The sequence below is a fragment of the Salvia splendens genome, chromosome 18 (genome assembly GCF_004379255.2).
Source record: "Salvia splendens isolate huo1 chromosome 18, SspV2, whole genome shotgun sequence".
NCBI lineage: Eukaryota > Viridiplantae > Streptophyta > Magnoliopsida > Lamiales > Lamiaceae > Salvia > Salvia splendens.
The window spans coordinates 8,474,162-8,497,952 of NC_056049.1; the positions used below are offsets into that span (position 1 = coordinate 8,474,162).

Here is a 23,791-nt window from a genome sequence, read left to right on the forward strand (position 1 = left end):
ACAAATTACAACTTTAAAATTACAAAATACAACTTAAAATTTACAAATTACAACTTAAAAATTATAAATTACAAAAGACTTAAAGTCTTGATTACAATTTACAAATTACATATTCGAAACAAAAGGGAGAAAAAAGAAATAAAGGAAAAGGACTTGAGCTCAACTTAAATTTAAAATTTAAGTTGAGATGTCTACGTATCCTCAATGCTCAATTGCATTTTGGAATCAAACTCCACGTAGTTCTCTTACCTTGCTTACCTATTTGGCTTGATCGGAGGAATTGGCCTACTCTTCGTCGGGGAAGTAGTCTTTGTCGGGTTGTACTACTTGATTGTCCCAATCTGGTTCTTGGTCTCTAATTTCGGCGGAGCACCAATCATCAAGTAACATGGTGGCTTCCATGTTTTGCCCGGTGAGTCTACTTCTTCTGTCGTCCAAGACGTTGCCTCCAACACTAAAGGCGGACTCGACGACGACAGTGGAAGCCGAAACTGAAAAGATCTCCTTGGCCATTGATGCAAGGATGGGAAAATCTTTCTCGTGTGATCCCCACCAATCTAGGACGTCGATTTGTTGGGGAACGGGACCTTCTTCTTCATCATTGAAAGAAAAGTGTGAGTCTAAATATAAATCTAACTCACTTGCCAAATTTGCCGTCCTTCCTCCGCTGTTGTAGCCGTATAGGTCCGCCAATTGGGATTGGGCGTCGGGGTCATCAACTTGGAAGAAGCCAAAGTTATGTGTTTGACGGGGGGTCTAGGTCTCACTTGGTGGGTACTATTGTAATTGGCTTCGTAATCGTGAAAGAGAGCCCGCAAGTCGAACTCAAAACTTCTTTGCAGGGTTGAGAGGTGGGGGAGGTTTATTGGAATGTTTGGGCTAGGTTTATGTTGTTGTCGTCGTCCTCGTCATTCGATTGCAAAGCTCGAAGTGGTTCAAGATCAATAGAAGTCAAATTGTTGTAATAAAATTCTAAAATTTTTAAAGTACCAACTAGTCTCCATTTTGGATCCAAAACTTTTGCAAGCAAAAAAACCGTTGGGATCTCATTGAAATACTTAAGCCATTTTTCAATTATATAATATAAAACACACATTAATTCAGGATTATTTACGGAATTTTTCATTGCAGTTTTAAAACAAGTGATATATACATGCAATGTTCTAAAACACGAACGGATGTCCAATAATACACACCCGATAAGTCAACGGTGGCATTTCTAAAACCTTTGATGCTTTGATCCCAATAAGAAGAGGTTAGATATAAATCATCTACAGGAAAAGTTCTATAAAAATCAACCAAATATTCTATATGATCTAATGTAGAATGCAACATATCATATGTAGAGTTCCATCTAGTAGACACATCTAAATTAAAAGTTGTGTACCTTATTTTCTTCGAATGACAATACTTCTTCCACGCCTTGCCAATATGAGACTTCCAGTGGATCAAGGATACAACTGTTGTAATAGGTTGAATATGTCTTTGCCATAAAGACAAAGCATCTTGTACACATAAATTTAAAATATGACATATACATCTTTGGTGAAAATACTTACCACTTATCATCGGGGAGCAAGCCGCAATTAATTCGGGTATACTTGCAGTGTTAGCGGTTGCGTTGTCAAAACCAACCGAAAATATTTTGTTGCATAAATCATAATCATTCAAAACTTGAATAATTAAAGATGCAATTGCTTGTGCGGTGTGTGGTGAAGGAAATTGTTTAAAACCAATTAAACGTTTATTTAAAGTCCAACTATTATCTATAAAATGACATGAAATTCCCATGTAAAAATCCATCCACACATCAGAGCAAATATTAACTTTGTGTCCCAAGGTAGATAAAAATTTTCCTACTTCTCTTTTTTATCAAAAAACTGCCGGTTGTTAGATCTTTGAGCAGTTGAGGGGGGAATTCATTTTGTAGCAACATTAAATGCGGTTTGCATATTAACTTCATATTTTTTGTCATTAAAAAAATTAAACGGGAAATGCTTCATTGCCGCCCATCTTACCATAGCATCGGTAACATTTTTGGGATCATATTTAAATAGAGGCGTACCTGTTTGAGACGATGAGCCGACAGAGAAGTTTATTTGGCTTTGAGACTTAGTATGCCCATATTCCACGGGATGTTTTACCTTCAAATGGCGATAGAGAGTACCATATCCCCCAACGGTTCCAAATGGATAGACTTTCTCGCAATAGTTACAATATGCTTTGAACTCATTTGTCTCTATGGTAGTGGTCGGATCATTAGGATTTGAAATTACCACCAGGACCTTCTTGTAATGTTTGGTGAAAATATCGGATTTCAACTTCGGAGGCATCTTCTTTTGTCGTCCTGAAGGAGGAGGAGCATCGGCCTCCTCATCATTTTCGCCAACTTGGCCGGCGCTGGAAGGGGGAATTGATGCGATCCATCATCGCCTTCGTCCGAAGATAGATTCACATCGTATTCGAAATGCGAAGCCGAATGTGAATGCCGCCTTCTAGGTAGGCGAGAGTAAGTAACAAGGCCGCATATCGATCTTCTTCCTCTTACGAAAATTATACAATTAAGTAAAAATACTAACAAAAATAAAACACATAGACACATAGATGTTAAAAAATGAAATTCAAAAATTCAGAAGGGGGTATTTATAGGGGGAAAATGTGATTGAATTAAATAAAAAAATTTAAAAATTCAAAATTTCAGAAAACCGGCGGTTTTTTGGACGGAACCTCCGGTTTCGTCAACGGTTTCTGACGAAAACCGGCGGTTCTGCTGACGGTTTCTGAAAAGCCTAGTGTGTAGGTCGGAAATAGGCCTGAAAAGCTGACGGAACCGCCTAACCGCTGGTTCAGAACCGGCGGTTCCGACGAAACCGGCGATTCAAAACCGCCGATTACGGTTTGCGCACAATTGGAACCTGAACCGCCCCGGGGGAACCGGCGGTTCCGGGCACGGTTCGAACTGTCGCCGACGGTTCCAGTTCGGAACCGCTGGTGACGATTTCAGGCCGTTTCGGTTCGATTTGGGGACGTCTAATTATGGGGAGTGGTAGTTGTGTTATATAACTTCATCTTATAATCAAATATCTTCATCTTTTAATGTAATAATTTCACCCGAGAAGTAGACACATATTAGTTAAAATGAAACAAATTTCAACAATTCAAAATAAATAACTCCATCTTATTAAGAATTCAATTCATCTTACATTGTAATCAATTCACCTTATACAGTTAAAATGAATTAGATCTGAACCATCGAAAAAATCAAAACTCATATCTTGAAGATCACTAAGAAATCCTGAATTGAGAACTAGTTCCACAATACTAGTAATTTGGTTCACCACGATACATAAACAGTTCAAACCAATTGATAACTAAATAGATAATCAGTGTGAACCGAATAAGATACATATGTAAAATCTTATTCAATTGGTTTAATGTAACTAGTATCATACCCGAGCGATGCCCGATCCAATTGATTCTATTCATAATAATTAATTTTAAACTGTGAATTCACATTTGTGAATTAATCTTGATTTTTTTTCACAAATTATACTGATCTCATAATTTTGTATATAAGGTATTTTACAAAATTTTGGTGTTTAATATTTTTTGAACTCAAAATTTTGGTGTTTAATTATTTTTTCCCCATAAGTCGAGATATAGGCCAAAAATATTAAATTACTATTTAATATTTTTATAATTTATTATTATTTCAAGTTTAATTTATCTATAATCTTAATTCAAAGCATGGGAAGGCAACATCTATATTGGATGTGAGAAACATAATATTTATCACCCGTGCTACACGACATATTGAATTTTTTGGAAAAAATATATATAATATCTAAATATTATGTGTCAAATATTAAAAAAAATCAGCTTCTCAAATTTGTGGACACTGGTAAGAATATGTTGGATATCAAATAAAAAAAGTATAAACACACATCGTCAATATGTGATAAAGTTTAAAGTTCAACAGTGAAACACTACCACAAAACAATCTATATTAATGTGGATATAGAAACAACATCCATCATACTTCGGTAGTCCCCTGAATCAACAGAAAGAAGGAAAGGATGTGAGCATGATTATTAGTAACCTACAACAGGAATGTACCTGCAGAGAGGGGGGGAGATCAAATAAACTAAACAATAGGATTTTACTGGAAGTTCACATGAGAAATTGTGATAGTGCTGTTTACATCAAATGTTATGGTTCCTTTTACTGCCAGCTCATTTCTCTTGACCCTGAAGATGAAAGAAACAAAGACTAAATCAATAAAAACACTTAGCAATAAAACAAAAGTAAGTACTGAAATATGACATGGCTTCTTACTTGTATTCCATCTTCCCAGAAATTACAAAATATTCATTCATAAGTTATGGAAAACTTCTTTGTACACAAACATTAACAGTAGAATACATAGACCCAGAAACTTCATCATTACAAACCAAAATTTTCAATCCCTCACGACTCGTGACTCTAGACACAACAACATACAATTGGTCGTGGCTAAAGACAAGTATTTTTAAAAATAATCCCACATGCGCAAGAGATTGACCTTAGCTCTTGTTAATTGTCATAGCATACGACACCGACAAAGGAAATTGTCGACGTTGAAACTTGAAAGACAACCTAGGATCAGAAGGTGTTAATGACATCCGAGGAATCAACACTTTATGGCCTTGATTATCAACACTCAATACTTTAGCTTCTAAAACATGATCACCTAAACTCGTAATGATCAATCGTGTCCCATTACACAATCCGTTAGCATGATCTATGTTTCTTAATAGCATAACAGGAGTACCAACCTTCAACAACAACTCATGATTTGGTGTACCAGAGCACTTAAGATTATTCAAAAATTCCATCGAATGTATCTCCGCGAAACCATTAGAACTTTGATCAGATTTAGATATACTATCTGAGCTCAAATAAACACGACCGTCCTATTGATCCAAAGAAATCATATATTGATTAACCAAGTCAACCACATCTGACGTTGGAGCAAGTATAGCTCGATCATGCAAATGGCAGCTCAACTCTTGATTGTTCATATATGAAGGATAAATAGATGTAACAATGTTCTGTAGGGAATCACCACTATCTGACAATACAATATCGGTAGGAAGATCAACACTGACTTCACCATCATTTGGACCACCAATAACTCCATCTCCAATAGATGCAATCCACTCAGAAAATGCCTTAAATTTCGATGCTTCCTCACCAGATTTAATACCAAGAACTCGCATATTTTTAGTCAACCTCAAAACGTTGCAACTACTCCAAAGATATGATGAGTTAATAGTAGCGTTAACAATATCTTGTCGGCTACCTTTAGGCACAATTGGTAAAATCTGTCTAAAATCACCCCCCAAAACAACAGTTTTCCCACCAAATGGCATCTCCATGCTCAACTCATTGCATACTCTCATAAGGTCACACAAACTCCGATCAACAGCTTCCACACAGTATTTGTGAACCACAGGAGCTTCGTCCCATATAGTAAGTTTTGTTCTCACAATCAACTCAGCTAATGCACTACCTTGTTTTATATTGCAGATTGAATCTTCATTAGGATTGATATGAATCTTAAACCGAGAATGAGCTGTTCTCCCACCATGTAACAATAGCGAAGCAATACCACTGGAAGCCACGTTCAAAACAATATCACCTTTTGAACAAATAGCCGCTGACAATGTCTTCCAAATGAAAGTTTTTCCTGTGCCTCCATACCCATAAACAAAAAATAGTCCACCGTGATTAAAATCGACATCAGACATTATCGTATCATACACTTGGTGTTGTTCATCAGTGAACTTCGAGACAAAGATTAAATTCTCTCTTGACAAGGCTTCCCGGTCATAACATAGCTCATCAGTAATCAATCTATTATTAGAACTTTCCAACGATTGTGTCCTTGGATATGGCATCGAACGAAATTCATGCAAAGTTCTTCTACCGTTAACTAACAATTTCTCAATCTCAAGCAATCCTAAATTTTGAATCTCATCGTCCCCCAACAAATCTACAATAATTTAAAAAGTCCATGTAGTTTAAAAAACAAAAAAAATTATTATGAACGCATATAAAAACTACGCTTATAAAAAAATAAAATACCTGGATGATGTAAGATTTTGAGTTGTTTATGGACAACATCTTCGCATAAATATTTCCAACAGCCTGTCCACACAATATCTGGCCGTGCAAGGGTTTCTGATAGTAACAAACTTACAAACAACAATCGTATTGAATGAGCCGAAGCCCAAAAAGAAGCCTCGATAATGCCATCAATGTATTCTTTATCATCGTCCAACAACCCTAATGCATAGCAAGCATCTCGAAATGTAGCATACTGAATACCATTAACACACTTAATATCTTCATAAGATGTCGCACCACGAACGACATTCAATAAACATCTCAAGTAATACATATCACCAGAACCAGGAGGAACATAGAACAATCTTCCGATAGAATACCTTTGTTTTCTAAGTTTTCAATGATCAATGTTCCATACAAACTTTGTGGGGAATTCTGCATAAGTGAGATCTCTTCCTTCCACAAATTTCTTATTTGCTTACATCCAAGCCAAAAATTGGCTTTCACGAACTGAATTATGATTCACGACACGTTCCAATGGCTCAGAATCTTCAAAAACGACATATTTTTCATTTGGTAGATGAAAACTCAATCTTTCAACAGCCGGATCCTTATATTGAATGTCATATCCAAATATTCTCCAAGCGGCTTCACATGACGATATGTATCTACTATCATAAAACAAACTAACCTCATCCACAATTTTTTCCACACCATTAGAACCAGTTTCAAAAAAAGATGTTGTCACGTACTTAAACAAATACTTGATTGATCGCGATTGATTGCACCATTCCACATTAATATGACCTCCATACTTCATAAGATGAAAACGATTGTGCGGAACTACAAATCGATTATCCAAAGGCACCCCATCCTTCAAGATAACACGTCCATTATCTCTACGTCTGTAAATAGGATAACCATCACCATCAAAATTGGTTCCTGCAATATACTTCTTAGGGAAGTATTTCGTACAACTTCCGTTAGCCATACACGGAGATGATTTTCTAACAATACCACAAGGACCATGAACCATAAATTCTCTGACATTCGCATAATAGTATGGATCATCTTGGGCATCAGGTATTTCAGCAGAAATGATCTCATCAATACGTCGAGAATCAGGTTGTTTATCCTCTTTGCTTAGGAAAAGCAAAATATGCGCATGAGGTAATCCACGCATTTGAAACTGCAACATAGATGTACAATTGGGAAAATTTTGGCGAGCAACCATCTAACGGCAACAAACTGCCAATCAAGTGGTAATTCTGGCCATGCAAACGGAAAATGGGAGACGCACGACCGGTGTTCAAGCTATTATCGATTTTACCACCCAACGAAGTAAAGGCAAACATTGAATTATAGGAGTGAATATTTTTTAAAAATTGGACACTTTTTAAGTGTTTAGAGAACATTAAATAATGTAAGACCTCTGGAGGACGACATTTTGAAAATACGGATGTTTTTAATTTAAGTTTTAATATGGCCAGCTTAGTAAAAATTTTCCCAATCGCTTAGTAAAAATTTGCCCAACATTTAGTTTAAAAATACAGATGTTTTTAATTTAAGTTTTAATATGGCCCGCTTAGTAAAAACAAACGAAGGAAGTTAAGATTAAGCTAAAATATAAATACGTGGAAAATCATACTGTACATTTTTGTAAAATGGAAAAATGACTCTGACCGTGAGACTAAAAAATAAAGTAAATTTACATCACACAAAATAAAAAAACCTAAAGAACGTATATTTACCACTTTTCCTAATGAGATTTAAGATATTGTTTATCAAAAGCTATAATTTAAGATTGCACTGGTGAGATAATTCCTAGTCGAGCTTCAATTCATTGCAATATAATGACCCTATACGCTAAAAACCCAAGCCTTGAAACCTAAATCCTAAACCCTTAACTTTAAAATATACTCATTATGACCAACAAATGAGCCAAATATGAATAAAATTCTCCCTCCGTCTCAGTTCAATTTTACTTTATTGATCACTTATTCTATTTTGGGGGTTTTAGATATGTATTCGATATCTTACACTGGGTCGGCCTACTTGATAATCCTTACTGATAGTAGAGGTTTTTTTACCTGAATCTTGGCTGTAAATATATTTATATGCTCATATCAAGAAAGTGCTTTACAATAGGGCTATGTGAACGGTAAACTTAAAAAAATCTTGCTTGCATTCATCCAAGCATCTATTCACCTAATGGTATTATTTATTGGAGCCGAAGTAGTGTTTTGTTGAAGCAATACTTGTATTCTATCTAATCAAATAATTGTGTTTCACATGTACAAGGAATGTAATAGAAGGAATGGAATACATATACGAAGGCTCAAAAAATGAAATGCAAAGCTAGACTCAGTAAGATGACCATTCAAGGAATATTTAAAACAATTACATCTCAAATTGAAAGCAAACCTATGTTGTGAAGCTCCACTGAACTGGATTTAACAATTTCCTCTTGTGCAGAAGCCGTTTGCGGTTGTAAAGACTTTAGCTGTTTTCCATTGTCTGTGTTCTGGAAAAAAAATTCAGTAATTGTGTCAGTAAAAGTAAACTAAATACTTATAAAAATGTAATGGCTATTAAAAACTTATTCATATCACAAAACGTTACAAAACCCCATAACACCTCTTAATTAACCAACCATATATATACAGTTTAAAACTATTTTAGGGCTACAACTAATGTTGTGATTGAGATCTCTATCAGTGAAAGGGCTTTCTAAATGTCAGGTGTTTTGAAAATTAGAAGAAAAAAAATATATAAGTAGTATTGATTTGTGTAGTTAGTCACTTAAAGTCTTAAAATAGTACTATAATTTTAGGAGCCCTTTGCATTTTTGTGTGGTAACTCTCATACCACCCAGTTCTATGGTTGTAGCTGGAAAGTGTACACGATGCGCAAGAAGTAAACCCGCCCAAGGAATTCCAAAAATGGTATTTAGATATTAGGATTAATATATTCAAATAAATATTCTCTGTAGATTTTTCATAACATTCAAATGAATTATTCATAATATATATTATAAGAAAACTATTATCTAGAGATTTTGTTGTGTATCAGTTTTATTATCTTAAGATTTAGTATAAATATCAAGTATATGGTTATAAAGATATTTTCATTTTCTAATTCTGGATACATGGATACATAATACTATAAGGGGAATAGTTATTTGTACTCCCTCCGTCCCATTAAATATGCAACATTTACTTTTCGGCACGAGATTTTATGTAGTGTTGTTTTGTGAGTTAATGAAGAGAGAGTAAAGTAAGAGAGAAGAAAAAGTAGAGAGAGTATTGTTTCCATTTTTAGAAACGTTTCATTTTTAATGGGACAGACCAAAAAGGAAAACGTTTCATTTCTAATGGGACAGAGGGAGTATTAGTTTTGGAATACATAATGTAATGAGAAAAATAATTTAACTACAAAAGCACTCAAAGTCAAATCCTAACACAAATTCATAATTGTTGATTCTTTAAACCTAAGAAGCTATTTGCAACCTCAGTTTTATTAGATTTTATTTTGTAAAAAATATTTTTGGTGTTTTCGATAAAATTAGTGTATAAAAATTATTTATTCTCAAGAAGTCTGGTTAGGTTTACTAATTCAAAATTCTAGTAGTAGCATTTTATTTATGTTTCTATGAAATAGTATTATTTATTTTAAGAGAGTATAAGTTTTGTATTTTATAATCAGTCTATTTACACAAAAAATACCTATAGTTAATTACCTTCATTTTAAGAGAGTATAAGTTTTGTATTTTATAAACATGGTCTACGTGGAATTTTTTGGGTGTATATTTGGATTTATGTAGTAAATGGTGGGTAGAAAATTATTCAATACAAATGAATAAAAAAGTGGCGCTAACTAACAATGAAACAAATAACACGCTGTATTCCAACAGTGCGGCTAAAAGTAATCATAAAACCTCAAAAATAAAAACATAGAAATGCATATAACAAAAGCTTATCATCCATCACTTATAGCAATGATGTCAACCTAACAATTAGAAAAACAATAGCAAATACCAAAAAACTTAATAAAAAAACAGATCCATGGGGGTTCATCTAATGAAAATAACATTCTATAAACTAATTCTTCTCCTGCTTGATCATTAATTTCTTCTGCTCACCACCAACAACAATCGTTTGTCCTAAAATTTCAACATCCAAACTTCTTTTCAATGATTCTTTAGCAATCAATTTAGTATGAGTGTCGTTGGTACTAGAGGTAGAGCCATGCAGAACAACGTCCGTTCCAGCAAACTAAATAGAATTGAAAACAATTATTACATGGAAGTGTAAAAAAAAGAACATAAAAATAATTTGGGAACAAATCATTACCGGAGAAAGCCCTTCCAAAGTGGGAGAAATTTCCAATCCTGAATTTGAACCCCTTGAGTCCAAAGTTGGAGGAATGTACTTCTCAACGATTTGAGGGTCATTACAAATTTCATTCACAGTGTATGGTTTATCAATCCAATACTCATTACTGTTTTCACATGGATGCTAAATAGTAAAGTTTGCTCCAAACATTTTTCTTCAATCTCAGGAGGAATATATTCATCAGCTCCAAGCTAGAAAAAATAAAAAATATATATATAAAATAAACATGTAATTAAAGGGCCATAAATAATTTGGTATATCTCCAAAATACCTCCTCATGGCCAAGTTGAATTTCATCAACTTTTTTCCCTAATAGTTGGACACATTCTCGATCCCATAATAGCAATGATGCATTGCTACTACCATCAACAACGTTCATGATGAACAGGAACCTGCAAAACGAAAGCAAGTGGACAGGTCTAATGCGGAAGCAGAAACAAATATAAATGATGATAAGCAATGGGAAATATCAAACCTCGGAATGGCAATCCCATCAGAATTATCACATTTCTCACAGTTGAACTCATTCTTAATCTTCACAACCTTTTTGACACATTGTTTGTATGCCATGTATGACATTGGCCATAGTGACACTCAACATTTCCAATTCTACCACAAATCCAGTAAGAACCATCCTATAGAATACAATAATTAATTTTAAGTTAAATAAAATTAATCTATAAAGAAACAAAAATAGCAAATAGAAAGAGGAAAAAATGACCACATCTTCTTGTACATCTGCAAGAGTCTTTACGACCAAGCCATCAAATTCATTAGACACCCTTGTATCAGTAAAACGATAAATTGATTCTTGAGACAAGAAAGCGATGTCACCAGAAATCCTATGATGATATCACGTGGATGTTAAGATCATTAACATTTCAAGGAGAGTCAATACTAGAATAAAGAGTGATTTAAAATCAAAACTCTAAATATGTAAGGAAAATAACTTTACCTCTCTTTGAAATTGGAAATCTCATCAATATCTTGGTTGATGTAAACCCTAGATGTATTAAAGTGGGTACTCACACGAATCGTGCCTAAAATTTAACTTTTTAAAGTTATTAATTTGTCGCAACAGAAAATTACATATAATTAATACAAAAATGACACTTACCGCGAAGCAAAGTTGGCTTGCAAAATTGGACAATAATAATGGGCATTTTCCCCTTAATTCTTTCCAATTGTTGAAGATAGGAATCAACATCTCCCCACAATGTGCAAAAGAGCATGTTATGGCTGTGGAAAAAAGGGTTCAAATACGTTCTAAAAATAACAAAGCAAAACAATTTTCAACACTTACTCAGAATCTGATAGTCGAATTTCGATGAGTTTAGATGTAGAATACGTAACAATTTTTCCAGTGTCGACAACCACACCAATGATATCTGCAAAAATATGAAGGTAAGAACCGTGGACAAAAAAAGTGTAGAGTAAAGTTAAAGATGCTAAACTTACCAAAAGTGGTTCATCACATACATTACCAATCTGCATAATCTCCTCAAATGACTTAAAATTAAAAAGTATTTTGGAAATTGAGGCTCATTAACTTCAATCATTTGTGTGCTTGAAATCATCTTAATGTGGTATGCATGATTTGTAACTGGATTGCGAGGCCGATTTTGCCTCACGAGAAAATTGCGTATACGAAATATACCCCTTCCCTAATTAGTGCACCAAACCTTGCATGTAGAATTCGTGGAATAGTTGCTTGAATCCTTGTGCCCTGAACACAAAAAAGTCCATAGCTAATGATTTCATATAACTTGCAAAAACATAACTAAAAAGCACAAAACAACATACCATTCGACCGTGAAGCACACATTCTAAACTCACTATATTGGTTCTGTCTCTAGGAGCGGCAACTTCATAGACATGGATACAACGGACGTTGATAATTGAATTAGTTTTCGTTAGTTGTAGATCATCGAGCAAGGTGTGGAATGATTCAATGGTATCAACCTTGCTACTCGTGGGAAGAACAAAAAGATGAAGTTTGAGCTGTATAAGGTAAGTAGGTATGTGTTGATAGATCAAATCATCAAATGTCATATTTATAGGGCAAAAAATGAACTATGAGGCTCTTTTCAAACTTTTCACATTCTCCACGTAGGTTAAAATTAAATTTGTTATTAACGTATGCTTCTCTTTTTCCTTTTTTTGCATGTGCATGCCTGAATGTAGGCAAAATATTAGCTTGATGTAAACGGTTGGTATAAGATGTGCATTTGATGCAGACAATGATGATGTGAGTTATTTTTTGGGCAATTAATATGCAATAATGACTAAAATGCAATGACAAATGTTGATACACACAATGATGATGAGAGTTATGTTGTGGACAACTAATATGCAAAAATGACTAAAATGCAGTTACGAATGTTGAGAAATAAAACTGGACACCTATTTCTGGCCATGCTTTCGGTTAAAATATGAAGTGAAAAGCTTATTAGGGTATATGTAGTGACAATTTTAGTATGAGGGTTATTTTTGTGGTAAGACGTGTGCGTTTAATACACACAATAATGATGGAAGTTATTTTTTTGGTAATTAATGTGCAATCATCCGTAGAATGTCTTGACTAATCTTTTGTGATTTATATTATTTTTGTTTTAAGAATGGAAGGGTTGTATCTTATACACATTCCACTTTTCTGACTTTTTATTACTTTGACATTTGACCTCCTTACTATGCTTATTTTGGCAGTACGTATGCTTGTTCAATGGAAGTGAAATGTTGTATGCTTGTCTAGATTCTAATTTTAAGCTTAAATCAGTTTTATATAAATTATAGTTTTTTTTATCTTGATTCAGAGGCTTTATTTTCCAATATTAATCATATTCAATGGAAGGTGTGAAATGATTCAAAGCATGGGAAGGCAACGTCTATTATAGTTTCAATTCTTAAATGTCTACATTGTAGCGTCTAAATTATATATCCAAGCTTAAATGGTAATTCCATAAATACCCCCAAAACTCCATTTATACATATATATATATATATATATATATATATATATGTATATATATATATATATATATATATATATATATATATATATGTATAGATAACTTCACTCGGGAAGTGGAACCATTTCAATTAAAATGAATCAAATTTCAACAATCCAAAACATATAACTTCATCATATGATATAATTTCTTCATCTTATAAGTAAATCACTTCATCCTATATTGTAATCAATTCACCTTACAGTTAAAATGAATTAGATTTGAACCAACAAAAAATCAAAACTGATATCTTGAAGATCACTAAGAAATCTAGAAGTGAGAACCATACGGTAATAAAATGAGGAAAAAATAGAACTATAACTCTTTCAATTACAAACACAGGGATCCAAAATTGAAATGACAAATCGGCAACTCACCAGAAATGTCTGGTTCATTTGGAGGTTCAACTTTAGAGGTTCCAATAAATTGGCGATGAACTAATTTGATAAAAAAACATGAATTAAAATCTATTAAATCTGAACTGACTTTGTGCGATCAAAACTTACAGGCATCAGATACCATATTAGAACGCAATCTAAAAACCATAGTTTAACAAATTAGTATGCAGGGTTTTCGAAGAATGAAAAAAATGTAGTACACAACAAGTACCTTTGATTTTGGTATGCCTCGGGTCAACCATGGTGAGAATCGTAAGATAGTTAGGGCTGAGATTTCTCGGAAGTATTCTTTTGTAGAAGTATCTCTGAAAATCGCCTGCCTTGTTTGAAAAAGGAGGTAGTGGGAAAAGAAAGTGGAGAGGTGAAAAGTTGAAGTGAGGAGAGGAATGGGTGAGATGGATTTACCGTAAATTGTAATTCCTTTTTTTTCGCAAGCGCCGGTTTATCATTTATAACCTAAACTGGGAATTTATTATCCTATCCTTAGACTAAAGTAATTTATTTAGAGGATGAAAGATGGAAATAAGATGTAACATATTAAATCTCATCCATAAAAAATTAGATCTAATGACTAATTTTTTGTCTCAAGTTCAACACTAAGAGCATCTCCAATGGCGGCGAGTGGACAGGCTAGCCAATTCCCGGAGCTGGCCGGTCCGCTCGCCAAACCATTGGAACAGGCGAGCGCCATTTCGGCGAAAAAATCGGTGACCCGACGCCGATTTTCGGGCGCTGGCCGATCCGCTCACCGGTCGGCTGGCCGCCATTGCAGGCTCCTGATCGGCGAGCGATTGGTCAGCTTAATTTTTTTTTTCGAGATACTATATATAGACGATTTGCACGTCATTTTCATTCACACCACTTGTTTTAACGAGTTTTCTCTCCATCTTAATTTCTGTACAAGAGCAACAACGTGAAATGAGTAACGCGGGTGGTAGTAGTGGTGGTAGTGGTGGTGATGCTGAGGAGTACGAACGGCAAATGAACGAAGAGTTGGAGGCCTATACGTCCCGCGAGATAAACCGGTTGATACAAAGGGCCCTGCAGCCGGCGGTACCTCGACCTCCACCCGTTGTCCATCGACGAGCAGTGATTGATGGGGATCACGTAGATGCACATCAGCGGCTACATGAAGACTACTTTGCGGAGGAGCCGCAGTTTTAGGCTGCGTAGGGCAGTGTTTGTGCGTATCGTTGAATTTTCCCGTATCTGCGACGAGCTGTGATTTAAATATTATTATTGAATTTTCCCGTATCTGTGTCGTAAATTTAATTCCGTATTTTGTGTGATTGTTAATTATTTGTTTTTTATAATTTTGTTTATTGTGGCTAGCCTATTGCTAGCCTATTGCTTGTCCAGTTGCTTGTCCTAATGATGTGGTAGGAGGAGTTTTTAGTGCTGATGATGTGGCAGGAGGAGTTTGTGGCTAGGCTATGGTTGGCCTATGGCTGGCCTACTACCATTGGAGATGCTCTAAGGAGTTATTGTGCATATAAGAGTACCCATGTCTTAAATATGTCAACACAATTTGATATTGACATTATACACATTATGCTGACATATTATGACAACTATATTGATACTCCCTTAGTTCCATGTTACTTGTGACATTTCTTTTCGACACGGAATTCAAGAATGTGGTGTTCAGTGAGTTAAATAAAGATAAAATAAAGTATATAATGGAATAAAGTAAAAGAGAGTAAACTAGTAAGTAAAAGAAATAATAAAGTAAGCGAGATTAGATGTTTTATTTTTAGCTAAAAAGAGAAACTACTCAATTACTTGGGACAACCCAAAATGGAATATGACTCAAGTAATTTGACGGTGGGAGTGTTAATCTGCTTGTCGAATCACCAAAATTCAAAAAAAAATCAAATTTTGACATCGGAACATATGCAATTGAGACCTCATTTGATACCTTATCAAATTACCTTAAATTTGTTATATATTGTGTGAAAAAATAATTTAAATTGAGATAGTTATATGAATTTAAAGTTTTGAGATAATTTTTTTAAAAAAGTTAGTTATAATCAATTTGTTGTTAAATGACATTAATATCCTAATTGGCATTTTTTTCGGGGCTGAATGATCTTGGGCCTTGATTTGAAAATATAATATCTATCATTTAGTTGTAGTTAACAATTTAAAGATGAATTAGCATTATAACACACCCTTATACAATTTATGTACATTTATCTTTATTCTCTAAATTAATACTCTCTCCGTCCGGGTAGTGATAAAATGCAAACTCATATATTGTACAAACTTCAAACTTTTTAACACAATGTCAACACAGTGTAAAATTTCAAGTTTTGATGTCAACACAATATCAACACAGTACCAACCATTGACATTGTGTTGATATTTTCTGTTGATATTATTTTATAATTTGTTGACATTTTTTAACGTTCTAGATCATAGTTTGGAGTTTGTACAATATTTAGAGTTTACATTTGATTATATTCCCACTCCGTCCCAAGGTAAGCAAGTCATATTCCTTTTTGGGATGTCCCACTTTAAATGAGTCATTTACTTTTTTAGTAAAAAACCCTATCTCTTACTTTATTATCCACTTACTTTATTCTCACTTTACTTCTCTACTTTAACTTTTTAAATATCAATTCCTTAAATCTTGTGCCCAAAAGAAGTACTTCGCTTATCTTGGGACGGAAGGAGTAGTTTAAATTATACTTAATAAATTCTCCTCACTCATAATAATTAGGGATATTGGTCTATAAAATCACCAACTTTGGCTAAAATTTGGTATTTTCCATGAACTTTAAAATTAGTCTAAAATATCACAAACTTTAGAGCATCCGCATCCATACTCTTTGGCAAGAGCATGGATGTGGGTCTAAGACCCACTTTTATTAATTTGTTACTCCCTGCTCTTTGACAAGAGCACAACACACACATCCATGCTTTTTCGCAAGAGCATGCTCAAGGGTCCCATCATTCTATTATTTAATTTAAATACTTCAATTACTAAAAACATTTCCATAATATTAAATGCATTAATAATACCCCAAATACTATTACAAATTACTAAAAATTAAAAATAACATAATTAAAATCCTAAAAATTAAAATTACATAGTTAAAATCCTAAAAAATACATCCGTGGAAATTTAAAGAAGACTAGCCCGATGGCAGTATCCCCAATGTTTGTCGGAGAGCTCGTATCATTGCAAAATGTGAATCAAGTTGCTCGGGAGCCATCCGAGACGTATCGGTCATATTGGCTTGAGGCAAACGGGCCCACAACGTGTTGTTGGGGGTGGATGTGGCACAAAGAGAGCGGGAGAGGGAGCTGGCATGGCAACTGGGGGGCGCGACGGCGGTTTCCTTCCTGGCGGCCGGCGTTGAGAACCGCTCGGGCCGGCGTCGGGGCTACCCAAGTGAGCTCCGGCAAGCTGGCTAGCCACCTCATCCTCGCCGGCGTCGGATAGGGATTCCGACCTCGACCATTTGCTGGTGGAGCTCGATGAGAATCCGACGCCTCCCTTATACTTCGGATGATGACGCACCTCGCACCAAGCGTTGAGATGCTTGAATGGTTTGTAGTGCATTGACTGGTAGGTCTTCATGGCAGCCGTGTTCACGTCGACCTCGCTCGTGCCCCTCCCTGTCGACGCCTGTTCCTGGAGGTAATACCCCCGGAACTTTTAGATTTCTTCGTTAGCTCTTCCGATGGCATTGCGCTCGATGGTTCCGTTCGGTCGGGTGGCATTGTACCGGAGAGCGACACGGGACCAAAACCTGTCCCCGGTTTGGTTCGTGCCTACCTCCGCATCTTCAGAGATTACCAAATAGGCTTTGAATAACTTCTCCATCTCTCCCGGAGTGTACGATATGCAGACGTTGAGGACACCGGTACTGCCACGAGTACGAACACGGACACTACGAGGATGAGGAGCACCGGGACGGTTGAAACCGCCCTCCGGAATTTGGGACAACGGTGGCGTCGAGTCTCTCCCTCTCGAGCCCTGTTCGGGTGCCCACCCGTATCGCCCATCGGGTAAGGCCGATAGCCACCCGGAATTTGAGAACCTTGGGTTTGAGGAGGGGGCGAGAAATCCGTATCCGGATTTGGGAATGGTGTTGGGGTGAACCATTCGTGGTTCCATCCGCGGGAGTCGGAGGGGTGATCGCCGGAGCTGAACATTTTTTTGTAAGAGAGAAAGAGTGAGAATTTAGATGAGAATTGTATTGTGTAGTGTGGTGGGAAATTTTTTGTGTGAAAATGTGGGTATTTATAGATGAAAATGTGAATTTTAGGGTAAAAAATGAAAATCAATTAATAGTGGAGAAAAAACGGATATATTTTATTGGGAAGTGAAAAAATATATATTTTATTTAAAATCGAATTTTTAATATTTTAATGCCGTTGGCCAATCACACAACGCCACGTCGCCCTGCTCTTCGGCACGGCGATGCTCGATGCTAAGAGCAGGGCCGTGCCGACGGCAAGAGCACAGCGACGAGCAGCTGCATGCCGCGCCGTCGGCACGACGGCCCGTCTTGCAACGAGCACCGTTTCAGGTGCTCTTACATTTTGTTTGTTATTTCCCGTGGCAGGTCAATCACCATATCCAACTAACTTCCATGCATTTTTTATCCTACTCGGCACTGCTAAATCAACGTGGTTTTCTATGTGGTTATTTATCCTATTCGTCATGAACATAAAAAATAATCTAAAACATCATAAACATTTCATGGTTGCCCAATTATTATAAGATTTTTGCCGAAGATATCTTATTTGGGCTGGGTGGGAAATAACAAACAAAATTTAAAGTTTGTGATATTTTAGACTAATTTTAAAGTTTGTTGGAAATACAAAAATTTGGACCAAGTTGATGGTTTAGGGACCAATATCCCTAATAAGTACTCTCTCCGTCCTATGGAAATAGACTATATTTTATTTTTTCGCTCGTTCATAGAAATAGTTCATATCCACTTATGACAACCTTTTGCTCATTCTCTTTTACTTTATCGTATTATGGACCCTACCATCCACTACACAATTTCAACTACTTTTTCTCATTCTCTCTTACTTTACCAATTACATATTAAAACCCGTGCTAACCCAAATGGTCCATTTTCATTGGACGGAATATATTTCATTGTTAGTTTATACTACCATGTGCCCTAAAAATAGAAATTCTTTCCTTTTTGGTCCATTCTATAAAAGTAGAAACTTCCTTTATGAGGAAATTTCTTTCTCTCTAATAAGGTGTGACTCATTTCCCTAATACACTTTTTTTTTTATCTATCTCTCTTTATTTATCAATTTTACATTAAAATTCGTATCATTTTAAATGTTCCTATAAGGGACAGTGAGTATTTAAACAAAATCTATAAAATAGCAATAACATCATATCTACTACTATATAATATGTGAATTATTCGAAATATAAATTAAAAATAGTTGTTAGCTTTCTATACAATGAAGCTACTAACTGCATAATGTAGTATTTAATGTCATTTACTCTCTTCGTTCCATAATAGCTATTATACTTTCCTTTTTAGTTTGTCTCACAAAATATATCACATTTTCTTTATTGGAAAAAATTCTCTCTCACATTAATATAAATATACTATTTCTCTTTCCACTCAACACACAAAACAACATCTCCTAAAATCTCGTACCATTTTCCAAGTGTGCCATTTATTATGACACAGAGGGAGTATATTATTAATTGATAGTAAATAATATATGCACCTATGAACAATAGAAAAATTCTTATGCACTCCAAGAAAATCATATCAAATACTATAGTCCAAATGATCTATATATATCAGTAGGGTAATGATAAAATGCAAATACATATACTATACAAACTCTAAACTTTTCAACACAACTTCAACACAATGTCAACATAGTGTAAAATTTCAAAATTTTGATGTCAACACAATGCAATACAATGTTAACTAGGGATGTCAATCGGGCCAGCCCACCGGGTTTCGGGCCAACCCTATTCGGGTTGCGGGTCAATCGGGTGCGGGCTAATCGGGTTGTTATTTTTTCGGGTTATAAAAGTTCAGCCATAACCCTAAAAGCTCGGGTTTCGGGCTAGCCCATCGGGTTAATCGGGTTGCTACCGATAAAATTAACATGCGATCAATCCAATAAATAATGGTGAAAATTAGTTATATTTATAAAATGTAAAATATTTAATTATGATAAATTTGAGATATATGCGTAAACTCAAATATTAACATGATCAAATACTAATATTTGAGATTTATGCAACATAAAACATAAACTTCAAGAAATTTTAAAGCATGTTTAGAAATTTAAATATATATTTTTAGTGAATTTGAAGTTTCTAATTCATTTATCTATTATTATATTAATAAAAACTTAATATATAATTTATATATTTAATATATAAAATGGAAAGTTATTTTTTCAGTAATCTGTATTATAAAATAATCAATGAAGTGTCGAATTAGAGTCAAACAAATAGAACAATATAAATTTTATCGGGTTTCCGGGCCAGCCCATCGGGTTTTCGGGTCTGGCCCTAACGGGGAGCGGGCTAATCGGGAGCGGGCTAATCGGGCTGTAATTTTATCGGGCTGGAAATTTTCAGCCCTAACCCTATAAATTTGGCGGGCTATTCGGGTCAACCCACGGGTTGCGGGCTAAATTGACATCCCTAATGTTAACACAATATCAACCTTTGACATTGTGCTGACATTTTTTGTTACAATTATTTTATTACCTTTTAATATTTTTTAACGATCCAAATTATAATTTAGAATTAGTATAATATTTAGAATTTGCATTTGATCACATTGGTCGCTAAACCTAATTGGTCTATCCAATTAAATTGTGAACATATAGCAGTAGACAAAATATTGAACTAATCCAACTTGGGCAGCCCAAATAATTTTCTTCAAATGATGGGCTTACGTCCCATATTATTGGCCCAATCAACATATATTTTGAACGCGGCTGCATATATAAAAGAGGTCCCAAAAATTCACCTAGTTTTCGAAACCCTAGTTTTGGAGAAGAGAGGGCCGTAGTGATTCTAACATCCTCTTGCGCCAATGAAGGTTCAATCTCTCTCTCTCTCTTGCACAGCACACGCTCAAGAGCTCAGTTGTTGCTCATTTCTTATTGTGTATTTATGATTTGTTTTTCATTTGATAGTTCAACATAGCCAATCCGACCACTGGATGCCAGAAGAAGCTGGAAATCGATGATGACCTTAAGCTGTATATCTTCTTTCCTCATCCTATTTGATCATACCTTTTCTTATTACTGTTGAATCTGGATGCTTCATTTTCTTAGGCATTCGTTTATGTTATTGTAGCTTTAGATATGCTTCACTATTTTTCACTGAATGCTTTGGGCAGTCTTTTTGCTATTGCTGTTTGCCTCTTGCATTGTTCTTCATGTCTTGGTTTTATGTACAGTTTGTATTTTGAATAGATAGAATTTTGAAATGTTTAAAATTAAATGTCTAGCTTTGGTTGTTTTTTTTGTATTTTATCATCATTGAGGCCATATGTTAATTAGTGATTATAAATAATTAGACTTGTTGTTGTGTGGCATGTATGCTGTGTGCTGTATACACTATGAGCCCCAATTGCTATCATTCTTAGAGCATTTCAAGGATAGGGGTGAATGGATAGTGAAAGAGAAATAACTACCATATTTACCCTTTCTTCAAATAAATTCAATCTCCAAGGAAAGGTAATTTGAAAAGGTATTACACCTTTTTTTTTATTTTGAAGAGGTTATGTTACATCTTCTTCACACAAAAGGTAAAATGTTAGTTGTTTTTGTTTGCCTTTTAAAATTTACCTACTACCTTTGGAGTTCACTACATTTTAAGAAGGTATATTCACCTTTTGAGAAGGTGAATGAGAAATATACCTTCTCAGTTCACCTCTTCCCTTTGAGAATGTATATTTTTCATTTACCTTCTCAAAAAGGTAACTATACCTTCATAAACTGTAATCAACTCCAAGAAAAGAAGGTAAATTGAAAGGCAAACAAAAATGACTAACTTTTTATCTTTTGTGTGAGGAGAAGGTAAAGATAACTTTTAAAAATTAAAGAATGGTATAATACCTTCTCAAATACCCTTTCCCTTGGAGAATGAATTTTTATGGGTAAATATGGTAGTTAAATCTCCTTACCTCTCCATTTACCTCTTCCCTTGGAGATGCTCTTAGGTTTGCTAATTTTAGTCTTGTATTTGGTTATGGCTTGACCAAGCTGTGATCTATGTGCCTGACCTGATTTTGTCCTGGGAATTGCAGCCGGGTTTTTTGGGACAAGAGGATATCTCAAGAAGTCAGTGGAGATGCACTAGGAGATGTATGCTATTATTTGTTGATTTATTGGTCCTGATTGATACAAAAATCTATTTTTGCTTATGTTAATTCTAACGTGTTGACCCAATTAATTCAGGAGTTCAAAGGGTATGTTTTCAAGATTATGGGTGGCTGTGACAAGCAGGGCTTCCCGATGAAACAGGGTGTCCTGACCCCTGGTCGTGTGAGACTCTTGTTGCACCGTGGTACGTGTGATGCCTTAAATCAGCCCCCCTTATTGAATAATTTTCTGTGAAACATGAAATTCTAATTGAGATAAACTTATTTTATCAGGAACCCCGTGCTTCCGTGGTTATGGTAGGAGAAACGGTGAGCGCAGAAGGAAGTCTGTCCGTGGCTGCATTGTGAGCCCTGATCTCTCTGTCCTTAACTTGGTTATTGTGAAAAAGGGGGACAATGATCTTCCTGGTCTCACTGATACTGAGAAACCAAGGATGAGAGGTCCAAAGAGGGCTTCAAAGATCCGCAAGCTCTTCAACCTTAACAAGGAAGATGATGTTAGGAAGTATGTTAATACATACCGACGTGAATTCACCACCAAAGCTGGTGAGTTTTAGCATTTCCCATTTCCATGTTATATCTTTAGAATGACTTTTGATGCATATGGATTTCATTTGACATGTAATTTATGAACACAGGGAAGAAAGTCAGCAAAGCTCCTAAGATACAAAGGTTGGTCACTCCCCTCACCCTACAGAGGAAGAGAGGCAGAATTGCTGAGAAAAAGAAGAGAATTGCCAAGGCGAAATCAGAAGCTGCTGATTACCAAAAGCTCCTTGCTCAAAGGTTGAAGGAGCAAAGGGAAAGACGCAGTGAGAGCTTGGCTAAGCGGAGGTCTAAACTCTCTACAGCCTCGAAACCTTCTATTGCTGCTTGATTGTCTTCAAGGATCTTATACCTTGGTGTATGTCAGTGCCATTTTTGGCTTTGTGTTTTACTGGTGTTAGCTTAAGAGGTTTTTATGTATTTTCTGCTTCTTTCTAATTTGCTTCTCTGATGATTTTCCAAGCTTGTTTTGTTTAATACTCCTCTAGTTTATTAGTTTATTTATACGTTTCTAGCATTTTTTTATTGGTTTTAACTACTATGTTTGTTTCTATGGGTTTGGTACCTTATCTTTAAAATAGATGTCAGCTTGCAAGTTTTTAATACTGATAGGCTTAACGAGTTAGTGGAAAATTTATCATATTTCATTTTTTGCCATAGTTTTGGAAAATTGATAATAAATAGTTAAATTGGAGAAAGTAAAATAAGAGAGAAAATAATATAGAGAATACTCTTATGTACATTATTTTCTATCTTATTTTATTATTTTTTCATTTTAACTATTTATTATTAATTCTTCAAAATGAGTGTAGAAAATGAAATGTGATAAATTTTCAGTGACGGGTGGAGTAATATTTGTTGTGTTGACATATGTAATTATGCCGCAATAAAAACATAAAGAATGGCAAGGTAGGAAGGAGACTCGCAGAAAGAAATGAAGCTTAGGATGTAGAGAGAAAAACTTTTAAATGTAAGATGGTTTA

The 23,791-nt window shown here is 35.1% G+C and overlaps 3 protein-coding genes across 3 annotated transcripts; 1 reads left to right on the forward strand and 2 right to left on the reverse strand.

Moving 5' to 3' along the window:
- Positions 1–4,562: 4,562 nt before the first annotated feature.
- Positions 4,563–7,342, reverse strand: LOC121776687. Its single transcript, XM_042173870.1, has 4 exons — positions 6,591–7,342; positions 6,127–6,488; positions 4,995–6,034; positions 4,563–4,952 (listed from the first exon to the last, which is right to left on the reverse strand). The coding sequence occupies exons 1-4, from the start codon at positions 7,340–7,342 to the stop codon at positions 4,563–4,565; spliced, it is 2,544 nt and encodes an 847-aa protein (XP_042029804.1).
- A 2,866-nt stretch (positions 7,343–10,208) lies between these two features.
- LOC121776688 lies at positions 10,209–12,248 on the reverse strand. Its single transcript, XM_042173871.1, has 8 exons — positions 12,185–12,248; positions 11,806–11,890; positions 11,620–11,741; positions 11,458–11,542; positions 11,224–11,344; positions 10,978–11,045; positions 10,774–10,894; positions 10,209–10,382 (listed from the first exon to the last, which is right to left on the reverse strand). The coding sequence occupies exons 1-8, from the start codon at positions 12,246–12,248 to the stop codon at positions 10,209–10,211; spliced, it is 840 nt and encodes a 279-aa protein (XP_042029805.1).
- An 8,630-nt stretch (positions 12,249–20,878) lies between these two features.
- LOC121777581 (40S ribosomal protein S6-like) lies at positions 20,879–23,325 on the forward strand. Its single transcript, XM_042174878.1, has 6 exons — positions 20,879–20,972; positions 21,070–21,134; positions 22,188–22,245; positions 22,339–22,447; positions 22,536–22,808; positions 22,901–23,325. The coding sequence occupies exons 1-6, from the start codon at positions 20,967–20,969 to the stop codon at positions 23,137–23,139; spliced, it is 750 nt and encodes a 249-aa protein (XP_042030812.1). The 5' UTR covers positions 20,879–20,966; the 3' UTR covers positions 23,140–23,325.
- The last annotated feature ends 466 nt before the right edge of the window (positions 23,326–23,791 follow it).

Coding starts and splice junctions, on each gene's coding strand:
- LOC121776687 (XM_042173870.1), bottom strand. CDS start 7,342: ATGGTTGCTCGCCAAAATTTTCCCAATTGTACATCTATGTTGCAGTTT. Junction 6,489..6,590: donor AGCCAATTTTTGGCTTGGAT/GTAAGCAAATAA, acceptor TAGAAAACAAAG/GTATTCTATCGGAAGATTGT. Junction 6,035..6,126: donor CAAAATCTTACATCATCCAG/GTATTTTATTTT, acceptor AAATTATTGTAG/ATTTGTTGGGGGACGATGAG.
- LOC121776688 (XM_042173871.1), bottom strand. CDS start 12,248: ATGGACTTTTTTGTGTTCAGGGCACAAGGATTCAAGCAACTATTCCAC. Junction 10,895..10,977: donor GATGGGATTGCCATTCCGAG/GTTTGATATTTC, acceptor TTCGTTTTGCAG/GTTCCTGTTCATCATGAACG. Junction 10,383..10,773: donor TTCAACTTGGCCATGAGGAG/GTATTTTGGAGA, acceptor AATTCTATTTAG/TTTGCTGGAACGGACGTTGT.
- LOC121777581 (XM_042174878.1), top strand. Junction 21,135..22,187: donor ATCGATGATGACCTTAAGCT/GTATATCTTCTT, acceptor TGGGAATTGCAG/CCGGGTTTTTTGGGACAAGA. Junction 22,246..22,338: donor GTGGAGATGCACTAGGAGAT/GTATGCTATTAT, acceptor CAATTAATTCAG/GAGTTCAAAGGGTATGTTTT.